This window comes from Epinephelus moara, chromosome 9 (assembly GCF_006386435.1).
Source record: "Epinephelus moara isolate mb chromosome 9, YSFRI_EMoa_1.0, whole genome shotgun sequence".
NCBI classification, from domain to species: Eukaryota; Metazoa; Chordata; class Actinopteri; order Perciformes; family Serranidae; genus Epinephelus; species Epinephelus moara.
Window position 1 is genome coordinate 4,157,867 of NC_065514.1, and position 15,450 is coordinate 4,173,316.

Genomic DNA, 15,450 nt, shown 5'->3' on the forward strand with positions numbered 1-15,450 from the left:
CCAACAATGGTAGACATTTTAATTAATTTTCAATTCCATTCCCGTTACCCAGGAAGGACATTTTCCATGGGATTATCCATATGATTGACTGAAAAATGTTAATTGCATTTTTAAAATGAATTATGATTGAATTATATACAGAACACTCTAATAAAGACAGAAAGTGCCTAAATTGGCATTTTTAGCCAATTTGATTTATTTTCAATTTTCAAATCCTTATTCGTCTTTGACCCAACTACAGATTTAAAGAGTCAGACGTGAGAAAATAATCGTCTGAGTGACTGAAACCAAAGTTAAGGTGTGAACGCTGACAGGCGTCGCCGCAGCTCTTCTTCCTCAGGCTGCTACCTCGTCACACACACACTCACATTATTAGATTTGCTGAGGAGAGCTGACTGTGTGTCATGTGAGGCCTCGAGGACACACTCAACAGGAAATGACCAGGCTTTAACCCTCAGAGCAGACTGACAGGCAACGATGCCGACGATGACGATGATGATGATGACGTTGATGAAGCAATAAAAACTCGATGTCTGATTTGAGCCTGAAGCAGAAGCTCAAATGAGACGTCGACAGTGCAGACGCTGGGACCAGGACAGTCTGAAGTGTCACTACAGAGGAAGAGGAGGGAGAGGAAGAAGACGACGACTCACCTGGATGGATACCCGGCCGCACTGATACGGATGGTCTCCAGGACTCCGCAGGCTCGGAGCTGCTGCACGGCTCGCCTCGAGTCGAACCTGCAGCCACAGGAAACACTTCAGATCATCTTCATCACATGTCAAACCAACACTGAAGTCTTCCTCCTACCTCGTCTTCTGCTGTCTCTTCGACATCACACACACCCGCAGGCTCAGTGTGTCCACAGCCCACTGACTGACTGACTGTCTGTCTGTCTGTCTGTCTGACTGACTGACTGACTGACTGACTGAGACTCAGACTCAGACTCAGCATTATGTGACTGAGGTCCATCATCTAATCTAACAGGAAGCTGTAAAACAACAGGCCATCTGTTGGGCCTCAAACACACTCCTGTCTGCACACATGATCCACACACAGCTGGACACAGGGAGGAGGAGGAGGAGGAGGAGGAGGAGGAGGAGGAGGAGGAGGAGAAGAAGAAGGAGAAGAGAGTCAGACTCACGTGAACGCCTCTTTGTCGTCATTTGGTTTGATGCAGCGAACGTAATGAGGAGTCGTCGCGTTCAGAGTCTCCATGAGGAGGTGAAGAGAACTGCGGAACTGAATAACAGACAGGAGTTACAGAGACCTGCAGAGTCCTATAGAGTCCTACAGAGACCTACAGAGACCTGCAGAGTCCTATAGAGACCTACAGAGACCTGCAGAGACCTGCAGTGAGCTCACCTGATGTCCCACAGTCTTCCTGTGCTCCTTGTTGGGAGCTTTGGGGGTGGTCTTCGCTGCGCGGACGTTCACTCTGGAAGACTTTGGTGGGACGACGTCGTCCTTCTCATGGAACAGATCTGCTACCAGCTGAAACTGAGAGGAGAATCTGGACTCAGTCTGATCCCAGGAAGACGGACAATCACTTTAAAAACAAATGTCACTGCAGCCCCGTTTCCACCGAGCGGTCCAGTCCAGTCCAGTCCAGTCCAGTTCAGTTCAGTTCAGTTCATAGTTTCTGTCTCAACAGTGAAAGTTGTGGATGGTCCCAACAGAAGCGTTCCTCAGCGTCCCCATGTTTGGTCCCCCCTCTGTTGGGGTACCTAGCACACAGATCTGGCTATAAAATGAAAGAGAAAAAAATAACTTCATTCACTGGGCCGACTGCCGGCAACTTTTAAGGTGGAACGTTAACTTTAATTTAAGAAATTTTTGGACATTTTATGAACTTCTTTTTCTGACAATCAAATTTTTTTTGGATGTTTTATTTATATCAGACAGTTTATTGACAATTTTTTCCAACCTTAAAATAATATTTTTCTGGACACTTCATTAACCTTTTTTGGACATTTTATTAACAATTTTTTGGACATTTACTAATATTTTTCAGACATTTATCGACTTTTCTTTTTAATATTTTATCAATATTTTTTTTTGATATTTTAATAATATTTTCCAGACATTTTTGTGGACATTATATCAATATTTCAACTGAAATTTGAGTATTACTTTTCGTCCATTTCATTAAAAAAAAAAATCGGATGTTAATCAACATTTTTTGGACTTTTTATAAACTCTTTTTGGACATTTAAACAATATTTTTTGCAACATTGTTTGCAACATTTCAATCATATTTTTCAGACATTTTAGTAACTTTTTTTGGACATTTTACTAATATCATGCGGACATCTTATCAGCTTATACTTGTTATTTTATCAGCATGTTTTCCAACATTTTAACAATATTTTCCTGACATTTAATATTTTTCAGATATTTTATGAACTTTATTAATCTCTCTCTCTCTCTCTCGCTTTATAAATAAAATTGATTGATGAGCAAATGAACACACAGCAGCTCAGTAGAAACAGTCCGTCACCACACGCTGACCTCGGAGCAGCATCAGAGCGTCAGTGTGTGATGACACGTGATGGACGAGTGAACAAACACAAAAGCTTTGACCCACTTCCTCCTCATTAACCCTCTGTGTGCCGTCCTGCCCTCGGCTGCTCTGTGACATCACACAGGATTAAACTTCACCTCACTCCTCAAACTGAGGAGCCTGAGAGCAAAGACATCCGTCCAATCAGAGTCCGCCAGTCAGAGGAACAGGAAATGTTTAAATAAACACAGAGACGTGTGCAGAGCTGTGACTGGGCCTGGCTTCTGTGGTTCTTACCTGACTGGCCTTCAGGATGTTGATCTGCTCCTCGTACACAGTGTCTCTGTTCTTCTCCAGAAAGCCTTCACACTGATACTCCACCTGTCAACACAACAACAACAAATACAGAACTGGTCACACTGACCTCTGACCTTTGACCTCTGAGTCTGAGCAGTTTGTGCCAAAACTGCTCAGACTTCCTAACCCCCAAATTCCACCAGATGCGTGTTGGTTGCGTCTGCGCTCCAGAACAGCAGCAGAGCCGATACGTTTCAATTCTAGTCAATGTGTGTGTTTCCACCGGCTGCGGCTGTGCTGCGTTCCGGCTCCGTCACAGCTCCGGAGCCCTCCGCAACAGATACGCAGGACTTCTGTTTTTGCTGGATGCCGGAGCACAACGCAGCAATTCAGCACAGAGCAGATCGTGTGGGGCAGGAAGTCGTGCACAGAAACAAAATAAAACATCCGGTTAATTTTCAAAATAAAATACACAGTGTTCACGGCGGATCATATTTCCCTGCACTACACCTTGAAAACGTCATAATGGGCGGAGGCAGGCCTGAAGTCAACAGGTCAGAGGTTTTCAGACGTCATTTCACCCCGTTGACACCATGGACGAGGAGATGTTTATCATGGAGGTGCACCCAGATGTCTTCCGGCGGAGCTGCACCGCTCCGCACAGCAAACGCAGCCGGTGGGTGTTGACGGACGGCGGAGCACGCAGCGGATAACCAGCGCTGCCGTTCAGCAACGGACACACATCCAGTGGAATTCCGGCGTAAGAGGTGAGGGTCACTGCTTCTGAACAGCTGATGACATCATTATTTGTTTACCTGTTTACTTGTTCACCTGTGGAAGGTTTCAAACAGGTGTTTTCTAGTTTTCTTTTGTCTCCTCAGTCTGAACTTTATTCAAACGTGCTGCTGCATCACATTCAGGCGGTGAGGGTCTGATCTCTGACCACCTGACACAGGTTAGACACGGCACTGAAGGACCGTCTCTAGAGTGTTAGCACGAGCTAATTAGCAGCAGAGGCTAACATCCAACACCGAGCTTTTAATAGACTTGACTCTGTTGTTAAACCTATTAATAACAGCTCGCCATGTGACGCTACAGTTAGCGTTTATTTGTATCGTTACCTGGCGACCCCGTGAGGAGGAGGTCGACCCTCCACTCATACACTGACAGTCTCTCATCGAGTGTTACGCCGCGTTTCCACTCACGTATGTGACTGGTGTCCACAGATCCATAAATATACGGATGATGCCTCTAGTGTCCAACGTAAGGAAGTGCTTTTCTTTACAGACCTGACAGAAACACCTGTAGCCATGGGGGAGGGGCTAATTTTCCATTTCTTGCTATCCAGTAGTTTGGAACGCTACCAGGACAGAAACAGGACCTGACAGGTGCGTCACATGTTCTGTGAAATATCTAATTAAACAGACGTATGAATGTCTGAATGAGTCATACAGACGATCTGACTGTTTATAATCTATAACCATATAGTAACCATATAGAGTAACATGACATCACAGTGCGTTCAGACTAGAGGTCGACCGATTAATCAGCTCCGATAGGTGCCGATGGTTGCAAAGATTTTTTTCCCTGCAGTGCAACAAGCGGTTTCCTCTCCTCCCCCACTCTCTCTCTCTCTCTCTCTCTCTGTTCGCTGAGGGGAGGGGCTGCTGGAGAGAGCGAGAGTGAGACAGCAGGCGCAGCATGTGCAGGTGCTGCAGGGGAAAGGAGGCGTGAGGAGTCCACCTGGACATAAGCGCTAAGAGTGATTCTAAGTGCAATAAAACCTTCATGAGTTAAAAAGCCAAAAAACATAACATCCTTCTCGGAGGTAATAAGTACCACTTGTTCAACAAGCATAAATGTGCATCATATCAACAGCATATTCACCTGTGCCTGTTTTTTATGACCAGTGACCACAGCGTGCTTAAGTCAGCAAACAGCTTGTTAAGAAAAACTACACTTGGAGAAGAAACAGAAACTATACTTAGTTTATTTAAATATATAAATCAATTCTAATCCTGCTCTGAATTTATTCTTTTTTCTAATGTTCATTAGAAAAACCCTAATTCTTATCTTACCTTAGTACTGATGAAGAACCAGACTGTTAAAACTAAAAAAGTTTTTATCTAATCCAGGACAAGACAAAAACTTACAGCTTGTCTTACAGCACCACCCAGTGGTGGATGGGTCAAACTGGCCCAGGAATACTGCTGGAGGGGGAAAATTGAATAAAATACCCTTAATTCAATACAAGTAGTGATCGTCAATTTGAATGTTTTTTCGGGGGGGGGCGATTAGTCAGCTATCGGCTTTTTCCTACTCCAAACTATCGTTATTATATCTGCCTTTAAAAATCCACTATCAGTCGACCTCTAGTTCAGACCAGATAAACAAGTTCTTTCTAATCATAAAAAACTGGCCCGAAGGAAACTGCCCGTTAGCTTGTTAGCAACCTGTTAGCTTAGCTAGCTCACTGTCAAAACTGAACTCTTCCCTCTAAGAACCACCTGTACAGTGTGCTGTGGCAATACTCAGTCTGTAGGTTAGTCAGCGGGTCAGTTAGTAGGCAGGTCTGTAGGTTAGTCAGCGGGTCAGTTAGTAGGCAGGTCTGTAGGTTAGGTAGATAAGTAGGTATGATATGAGAATAAACTGTGTGAATAACGGAGCCGCATTACACAACGTAAAAAATAAATCTGGCGATGATGGTGAGGAGCTGGATCAAAGACTTCAAATGATTAGCGGGTCACAGGAGGATTTAGGAGGCGAGGATGCATAAATTAAAAAGATTATGGTCTGTCACGTTAGCGCTGATAACGTTAGAGCGGCGGACCAGTGGTGGCGGCCGTTGGTCACAGAGCTCATTAAACTCCACCCACCTCTCCTCAGACCCACTCAGTGATCCACATCACCACACGCCTGATAGCGGCTGCTCAGCCAGCCGAGCTGACGATAGCACCTGACTGCCACAGATTAATGAAGCAAAGACACTCGACCCTTTAACAGCACGTATCTCTGCTGCTGCTCACCTTATCAGCGAAGTGTATGATGATGAAGGAGGTGTTGGACATACGAGGTTTCTTGAAGTGGGCGCTGCTGCTGTGCTGCTGGTAGAGCTTCTGGGCCCAGTTTTGATCCGTCCCCTTAGGCACCTGACACAGGAAGTGGATTATATAACAAGGGAAGGAGGGCGAGATTAAAGTTGGATCGAGGCGACCTGCGCTGTGAGAAACACATTCACGCCTCCACATCCTCATCAATAACTTCAAAGGCTGCTGAGAACCAGAGAGGATGAATAAATCATCAGCCTGCCGCTGGTGCCACAGTTTCATCTGCAAATTTCACCAGTTCTCACACACACACACACACACACGCACACACACACACACACACACACACACACACACACACACACACACACACACACACGCACTGATGGACTTGACGGAGGCGTGAACAGGGGCGGACATACTTTACACTCTTCGTCGAGCAGGTCGAGGATGCCGAGGCGAGCCTCAATCAGGTCAATGCAGGGCTGGTTATCGTAGAAGTCGATCAGAGTCCATGGGATCTGCTCCTTCATGTACTCCTCCTGCTCCAGCTTGAAGACATGCTGAGGACACACAAGGACACTGAGCTCGTCCCTCTGTTTGTCCCACACAGAGACACATCACACACACTGCAGCTTAAAGACAAAGGAATAGGCTCACCGAGTTGAACTGCTGCTGGAGCTTCTCGTTGGCGTAGTTGATGCAGAACTGCTCGAAACTGTTGACCTCGAACGTCTCGAAGCTGTAGAACAAAAGAGCAACTGATGATGATGATGATGATGATTTAAACATGTACAGGGTTCAGACTGCAGAGATCTGGAGACAAACCAGAGTTCATGCAGACGAAAGAGACGCCTTCAACACGTCCAGCTGATGAGGTCACCAGAGAATCATTTGTTTACTATTATTTCAATGTGAGATCAGAAGCCCCGCCCCCGCCACTGTATGACTCCGCCCACTAGTCCGCCCTGTGGTTATATGACTCCGCCCACCAGCCCACCCTGTGGTTGTATGACTCCGCCCACCAGTCCACCCTGTGGTTGTTAGACATTTGTGTCAAGTTTGGTCAGAATTAGTGAATGAATTCTTCAGTTATGGACAAAAACGTGTTTTGTGAGGTCACAGTGACCTTTGACCTCAAAATTCTAATCAGTTAATTATTCAGTCCAAGTGGATGTTTGCGCCAAATTTGAGGAACCAAGACCTTCTTGAGATATCACTTTACAAAAAGGAGGGGAATACAGTGACCTTTGACGACCAAATTCTAATCAGTTCATTCTTAAGTTCAAATGTGCATTTGTGCCAAATTGAAGAAATCGAGATGTTTACAAAACTGTCCACAAAAATGTGATTGATGCAAAGTCAGAGTGACCTTTGACCACCAAATTCTAATCAGTTCATTCTTGAGTCCAAGGGGACGTTTGTGCCAAATTTGACGAGCTTCCTCAAGGCCCTCTCAAGGTATGACATTGTGAGAACAAGATGTTAGCAAAGTAAGAGTGACCTGTAACCTTCAACCACTAAAATCTAATGAGTTCATCGTGAAATCAAAGTGAATGTCTGTGCCAAAGTGAAGAAATTCCATCATGTAGTTCTTGAGATATTTACAAAAATGAGACGGATACAAAATGAGAGTGACCTGTGACCTTCGACCACCAAATGTAATGAGCTAGTTCTTCAGTCCAAGTGGACGTTTGTGCCAAATTTGAGGAAACTCCTTCAAGGCCTTCTTGAGGTATTACGTCATGAGAATAAGTCAGATGCAAAGTCACAGTGACCTTTGACCTCTAAACACCAAATTCTTATCAGTTCATTCTTTAGTCCAAGTGGACGTTTGTGCCAAATTTTTAAAAAAGAGATATCTCGTTCATGAGATCTGGACAGATGACCTGGAAACATAACGCCTCCGGTGGCAGCTATCATCAGCACGGAGGCGTAACAATGTCAGACGGACCTGAACAGACAGAATTAAACATGATGTCACAGTGTGAACAGGAAGTGAGAAAGTGCAGAGCTGAGGTCAGATTGGACGCTGAGCAGAGCTGATGGGCGCTGCAGGATGTGATGTCATAGACTGTGGGAGCTCCTTACCCATAGATGTCCAGGACTCCAATGAAGGAGTGCTGTTTGGTGGAGGTATGCAGGCTCTTGTTGATGTGCTCCACGATCCAGTCAAACATGCGGGCGTAGATGTGTTTGGCGAGCGCGTCGCGGGCGTTGGCCGCCTGTGCGCTCGACATATTCTTCACGTACGTCTCAGACGCTGTGACCAACTTCCTGTGACAGAGCCAGTGCTCCATCTGCTGCAGCTCCACCCCCAGCAGCCTGCAGAAGTGCTGCAGGTGGAGGTCGTCTCTCTGGAACACACGACACACACACACACCTGTTAGACACCACGCTGACCTGCTGAGCATCACTGTGAGCTGTTACCATGGTGACGTACTGAGACGTGACAGGACTCGCCGTCCCTCTCCGAGCAGATCTCGATGTTTCCCAGGTGGAGGATGGAGGCGACCACTTTGAAAATGCTGCTTTGACTTCCATCCTTAATCCCTGAAAACACACGCTGAGTTATTTCACATATTTATTTCACCCCGAGTCTTAAAGACGTGACGAACGCTGAGCGTGTTGAAACACCACAACAGGAAGTTAAACTGGAGGTCTTTTTGAGATGATGCTGGGTCCAGTGTTCATTTTGTTGTCAGTGACCTTCTCCACTGATGAAGACGAGTTTTAAGAGATTATTAGTTTAGGATTAGTTTAAAGAGAAAATCAGGTAGAAAACATCAGGACTAAAAGTTGACTAAAACTTTTTGAAATTTTGTCAACTGGAATATTTTTAATTTTCTTTGACTAAAATTAGACTAAAACTATGAAGGATAAAAATGACTAAAATGTTTAAGCATTTTAGGCTCAAGATGAAGGTTGAATCTAAAATACCTGCCAACATTTTGAATTTCAGATCTGACCACATGATGCGTCATCATGACCACAGAGGAAATCAGAAGTCGCCTGTCATGAGAACGACTTCTGTGTGACGACATAGAGTGCTGCAGGAATGATTGGATGTATCAGCAGTGATTATAAAACCCTGCAGTTGGTGTGTTTGTTTTCAGACGCCGACTGAGACTCTCCGTCTAAATAACTCTCTGTGTGCTTGTTGGCTGTGTTTTTAACACGAACGCACTCTCCGAGCTCTGAAGTTTGTTTGGTTTACAGAGTGATGAAATATTAATGTCAGTTTTCATCTGAAGGGTGCGTCCTCACCGAGCAGCGTGAAGGCCTCTCTGGTCTTCTTAAAGTCCTCGGCATCGTTCACTCCCTCGATGAAGATGTTCTCTCCCAGAGACGTGAAGGTGAAATCCTCTGCGCTGGCTGAGAGACAAGAGCGCATCACAAACACAAGTCAACAGCTGGACTCAGGCGCCATGTTAACTGTGATACTACAACACTGCAGGACAGACAGAAATACTCCACGGCTTCATTTTCAATGCGTGTTTAAAGATTAAACAGATTCAGAAATCAGCAGAATCTGACCCATGCTGATGAACATTTTGGAGACGGCAAAGTGGCGACGCAGATGGCGAGGTGGAAGCCTGATTGCAGAGACTGTGTAATATCTTTTGGCGCACGCCATTTTTGGCTTTTGTCTGTACGTGTATTTTTAGTTTGGATCCTACACACAGTTTAATGAATGAGAGCCCTGGTGTGTGTGTTTCTGAGAGGAAGAGACCTCTGTGGATGATTGAGCTCCTCAACAATCAACACTGAAGGAATTCTAACCAGGAGAAGTTTCAGTCATCACTGACAGACGTCACCAAATCCTCCTGAACCTGACACACTGGAGCTTTGAATATTCGATACAAACCTCCTGTTACTGATGAAGTTACTGTTACAGTTGGAGCATATCGACAGTCAAACACAGCAGTAAGTTACAAGTCTGATCTGTAGACTCACTGAGGCTGAGGTCTTTGAACTCAGGTAAACTGGCGGAGGCACACAGCTGGTAGAAGATGTGATAGTTCCTCTCATCTTCAGCCTGGGAGACGTTAAAACACAGATCAGACACTCAGTGAAACACAGTGACCCTGCCCTGTCTCAAATAACCACACCAACCTGAAACACCACCCGAGACTTCTCCAGCAGGTACGTCCTCATGTTGGCGCCGATGATGTGGTAATGTCGGCTGAAACCGATCTGAATGTACTTTCCAAAGCGACTGCTGTTGTCGTTCCGAGTGGTTTTTGCGTTTCCAATAGCCTGAGGGACGGAGAGGACAGTGTCATCGGCATAACGTCACCATCAGAGTTCTACAGGTTACAAAACATGAGGCGCACCGCAGTGACTTTTTAAATAAATTGAATCCCACTAGTAAAAAAACACTTGCTGTGTCTTTTTATTGTTGCCAGGCAACCAGCCCATCACCTCCTCACCCTAACCTTCCTGTGTGATCAGTCTACAGTTTCTGCATCCTGCAGTAATCAGTGTGTAGCTGCTGCCATGTTGAGGCAGAGGGTGCTGTCTGCAGCTCTGGTTGAGGGTGAGAGGCTGTCAGCAGATAAACAGAGATCTGTGTGGGTACATGAGACCCTAAAAAAGAGGCTGGATCATGGGGAGTACCACCAGTTGGTCCAGGAGCTTCTCCTCCATCATGGACGTTTACAGTACTGCACTTATCTGCTGTTTTCTATTGAGATGGTGCTAACTGTGCTTTGTAAAGTCGTATAGCTCTGGGTATCCAGCAACCACTACCACCAGTTTCTCCTCCATTGGTTACCAACTGTAAACTTGTTGTCGTGACCACCACAGAAGCCCCGCCTCTCAAATCATCCCATTGGACAATGGGGAAAAAAGTGAAGATGACGTGGGGCGTTTTTCTGTTCTCAACTTGAGGAGTTCAGAGCGCTCTGACAAACTCCTCACAGCCTCTCGGGTGAAAAACACAAGTGTTAAAAAAAGCCTTTAACATTTCACAGAGAGTTAAGTGCCCGGCGCGTCCTGGCCAGGCTAGCTGTTAGCCTCTGTTTCCAGTCTTTATGCTAAGCTAAGCTAACCAGCTGCTGGCTATACCCTCATATTTACTGTAGAGACATCAGAGTGAGGTCAGTCTGAACATCTGACTGTCAGAGAGGAGAAGAAGACAAGTTCTTCTTTTAACTGAGATTGGTAACGATGAAACTGAATCAACATCTATGAGTTTACATCATCGTTACTTTGAACGCACTGACCTCCATGATGGGACTGGAGGCGAGAACCTTCTCCTCCACGTTAGTGTCATTAGCTGAGCCGCCCACCGTGGCGAAGAAACGCATGGCGTACTTTGCAGAAACCGTCTTTCCTGCTCCAGATTCTCCGCTCACAATGATGGACTGATTCCTCTCGTCTCTGCAGACAAACAGAAGAAGAAGATGGTGACCTGATCACACGTCACATGATCAGTCTGAAGCCACTGAAGGAGCCAATCAACATCAATTAGATTAGAATTAAGTCAGGTTATTACAGGAAGTGAGGTCACAACTGAATACACTGTGGCATCTCTGCAGACGCAGTGCACATGTGTATTAATACACAGGTATCCTGGATTGTATCGTGATGTTTGTTTGGTGACATCATGAACTCTGTCATCATCCAGCTCCACACGTTGTCCCTCTGAGCTGAGTTCAGCCTGTGAGGATCAATAACATCTGATCAGATCAATACATCGATCACTGTGGTCTCACCTGGCCATCTGTTTGTAGGCCTCTTCAGCCACAGCGAATATATGAGGGTCCATGTCCCCCATGTTCTGACCGCTGTACGCCAGGATCACCTCCTCTCCGTAAATTTGCAGCTGCTCGTACGGGTTGATGGCCACCAGCACAATACCTGCACAAACAAACAAACAAACAAACAAACAAACAGCCTCACCTATCACAGTCTGACCAGTTCAAGCTGCAGGACAGGAGGTCTCTGACCCTGCTGGTTTGACACCAGTGACACCTCTTGAATGGCTCTGACTCATGAGAGGTGCAGCGTGTGTCCTGGTCTGAATGAATGAATGAATGACATGATGAGGAGCAGAGCAGCAGAGGGTGACGGTGACCTACCACAGTAGGTGTAGATGTGGTTGGACTCCAGGAAGCGGACCTTAAGGTTGTGCAGGACTGCAGGTTCATGAAGGTAACTGAGAGCCGTGAGGTCGTTCTCTCCCACCAGGATGTCGGGGTTACGTAGGAAAGGAAGAGGGTTACTTTTTGGACCCACGGAGTACTCCAGGGGCTGACGCAGCGAGACACAACACATCATCAACACATCATCAATATAACGGATGTAATAACAACAGCTTCACAGCTGACGTCTGGGTTATTTTCTCTGCAGGATGAACTTTGACCTTTTGATCTTCATTATTTTATCCTGTTAGACATTTGTGCCAAGTTTGGTCAGAAGTGGTGAATGAATTCTTCAGTTATGGACAAAAACATGTTTTGGGAGGTCACAGTGACCTTTGACCACCAAAATCTAAACAGTTCATTTCACTTCTTCAGATATCGCACACAAGAATGAGATGAACACAAGGTCACACTGACCTTTGACCATCATATTCATCTTTAGACGTTTGTGCCAAATTTGAGGAAACTACCTCAAAGTGTCGTTAAGATATCGTGTTCACGAGAACTAGACTGACTCAAGGTCACAGTGACTTTTGATCACCAAATTCTTATCAGTTCACGTCACATTTGACACAAACGTCCACTTCACTCAAAGTGGACGTTTGTGCCAAATTCAATTCAGTGCTCAGAGCGCCTTGGCCAGTTTGGGTCTGTATACATGCAGGAGTCACATTATCTGTGACACTATGACAAACTTGATTTAGTACGATTTCAGTCAGACTAACATGTTTACAGGGATTTTTAATAAATCCATGTTGTCTGACGTCACGTGAACGTTCTGAGTTGAGCTGGTCTGACAGGTTTGTAGAGTCTGTTCTGTGTGGCAGAAAGAAAAAGTTAAATACCGTCTCATCCTCCAGTTTGAGGTGAAGCACCGGCTCTCCTTCTTTATAATCTCTGGTGATCTCTGCAGCCTTCCACACATCGTCAGGGTCGGGGATCCACACCCGGGTCAACTGAAACACACACAAGGTCAAATGTCAGTCTCATGTTTCAGTGATGAAGAGACCAGCGAGCTGTGATGATGTTAAACACAAGAGGAAACACACTGATGGTGGAAACAGTCAAATCTGACATGTAACTGACCAAAAGTTTGTTGCTGAAATATTTGTGACTTCCTAAAACTGGACCTGACACAATCTTCACGAGCCACTGATTTCACTCTGGATTTAAGACACGAGACGATCGCTGCCGCTCAGATTCATTGCTCCTTGGGATGCGACGCTCTGCTCTGTGTCTGTTCTGGGATCAGCTGAGACCGTAAAACAAAGTGACGACCACGTGAAGAACAGATCAGATATCTCCGTCAGCTCTCTGTCTCCATGGTAACCAAGTTTAATTACACGTTTTATCTGCAGATGAACTTCTGCTCCTGATCAAAGGCTTCATTAACTTCACCGCTGATCATTTCTGAGGAGAAAACAGACGAGAAATCTTCATCACGTTGCTTCAGACTTCAGAATAAGGAGCGTCTTTACTCCACGTTCACAGTGAGACAAAAGTCACAGATACAAGACGTCATGGACAGAGAACCTGAAGACATTAAACTGACTACAGTCACCGCCCCCGTGGTTGTATGGCTCCGCCCACCAGTCAGGTTACAGTATCTATGAGAACATGGATGCTTCACACACAAAAGATCTGACCAAACAGATTAGAGTCACTAATTCAGTATCTGACCAAATGTCTCCCCTTCTGTTCCTGAGATATGACGTTAAAATATGATGATGTCACAGTCAAGCTGACCTTTGACCTTTTGACCTTCATTATTTTATCCTGTTAGACATTTGTGTCAAGTTTGATCAGAATTAGTGAATGAATTCTTCAGTTATGGACAAAAACATGTTTTGGGAGGTCACAGTGACCTTTGACCTTTGACCTCAAAATTCTTAACAGATTATTTTTGAGTCCCAGTGGATGTTTGTGCCAAATTTGAGGAACCTCCCACAAGCCCTTCATGAGATATTGCATTGTGAGAATAAGAACGGAAGCAAAGTCACAGTGACCTTTGACCTACAACCACCAAATTCTAATGAGTTCATCATTGATTCTAAGTTTGTGCCAAATTTGAAAAAGTTCCTTCAAGGTGTTCTTGAGATTTGCATTGACGGCGGTGTGAAAGACAGAGTCACACTGACATATGACCACCAAATTCTAATCAGTTCATCTTTCAGTCAAAGTGGACGTTTGTGCCAAATTTAAAGAAATTCCTTCCATGTGTTCTTGAGATATTGCATCATGAGAATGGGACAGACAGAAGGACAGATGGACATGGCTGTCCCCGTGGCGGAGGTATAAAAACAAGTGATGACCTCATGGCGGCGCAGGAGGGAAAGTCAGTGGCTAAAAACAGAAATCTGCCCACAAACATCCTGTTTACGTCGTCACGTACGATGAGGTCACAGCAGGAAGAGGAAGGCTTGTTCTTTGCTCACAGACTGAACATAAGGACGCAGTTTCTTCTTCTGTGTCTCACATCTGGTCTCTGAGGGTCTGTGAGGAGATTATGTGATGATGCTGAGTCATCACTCCCAGAGCGCCGAGTCAGCACGATGAGCTTCAGCAGGATTTACATTCTGTAACCTGAGGGAAGAATTACAGCATCTGTTTCTGAGAGGAGTGAGGCCTCTTCACACTGGACCTATCTGCAGAGACAGAAACATGAGCACGCTGCAGGGGCGGGGCCATAAACCCATCGTCATCATCATCATCATCATCATCATCATCATCATCATCTCAGCTGTCCTCCATAGAAACAGAATTAAACCCTGCACGGGGGGGGGGGGGGTAGTGTCCACCTCACATTGAACAGAAGACGATGAGAGCTAACGCACACAGTGACATCACAACATTCAACACACGTAAACAGAAGAGTAACGACAATGATCAATGACCTAATATCAGCAATGCAAAGTGAAAGCATCGATCTATATAATAATAATTAAAAAATACAAATAAATAAATATAAACTAGTGCTGCACGATTAATCTAATCCCGATGTCAGGCTGTGCGATTACATAACCGCATTAAAGGCTGCGATTTGCGATTTAATGTAAATCAATGTTAACGTGTGTGCTTGTGAACGTGACTGCCTCTCCTGTAGTGTAGAGTTTGTTGATATCACGCCCACAAGCTATCCTGGTGTGTGCAGCACGTATGGTCAGGTGNAAATCAATGTTAACGTGTGTGCTTGTGAACGTGACTGCCTCTCCTGTAGTGTAGAGTTTGTTGATATCACGCCCACAAGCTATCCTGGTGTGTGCAGCACGTATGGTCAGGTGACCAGCCGGCGTGCAGCAGTGACCAACACAGACACAAAAAACACAACGTCTATTACATGGCGATACTTTGGATTCAGGTACGGCGACGTTGAACAGAAAGACGTGCTGTGTGAAAGTTTAAAAGTTAAAGTCGCCACGTCCGGCGGCAACACGACCAATCTATATCAGCACTT

At 45.3% G+C, this 15,450-nt stretch overlaps 1 protein-coding gene across 1 annotated transcript in view; it reads right to left on the reverse strand.

Moving 5' to 3' along the window:
• myo5b (myosin VB) overlaps positions 1-15,450 on the reverse strand; it is a 52,217-nt gene that overhangs the window by 23,917 nt on the left and 12,850 nt on the right. The window contains exons 2-17 of the mRNA XM_050053753.1: positions 12,842-12,952; positions 11,934-12,105; positions 11,568-11,712; positions 11,076-11,232; positions 9,964-10,107; positions 9,805-9,886; positions 9,115-9,222; positions 8,291-8,400; positions 7,939-8,204; positions 6,508-6,589; positions 6,270-6,410; positions 5,827-5,949; positions 2,801-2,884; positions 1,366-1,500; positions 1,145-1,242; positions 654-740 (exon numbers count right to left, since the gene is read on the reverse strand). Coding sequence (XP_049909710.1) covers positions 654-740; positions 1,145-1,242; positions 1,366-1,500; positions 2,801-2,884; positions 5,827-5,949; positions 6,270-6,410; positions 6,508-6,589; positions 7,939-8,204; positions 8,291-8,400; positions 9,115-9,222; positions 9,805-9,886; positions 9,964-10,107; positions 11,076-11,232; positions 11,568-11,712; positions 11,934-12,105; positions 12,842-12,952 — 2,045 coding nt within the window. The remainder of the gene's footprint in view (positions 1-653; positions 741-1,144; positions 1,243-1,365; positions 1,501-2,800; positions 2,885-5,826; positions 5,950-6,269; positions 6,411-6,507; positions 6,590-7,938; positions 8,205-8,290; positions 8,401-9,114; positions 9,223-9,804; positions 9,887-9,963; positions 10,108-11,075; positions 11,233-11,567; positions 11,713-11,933; positions 12,106-12,841; positions 12,953-15,450) is intronic.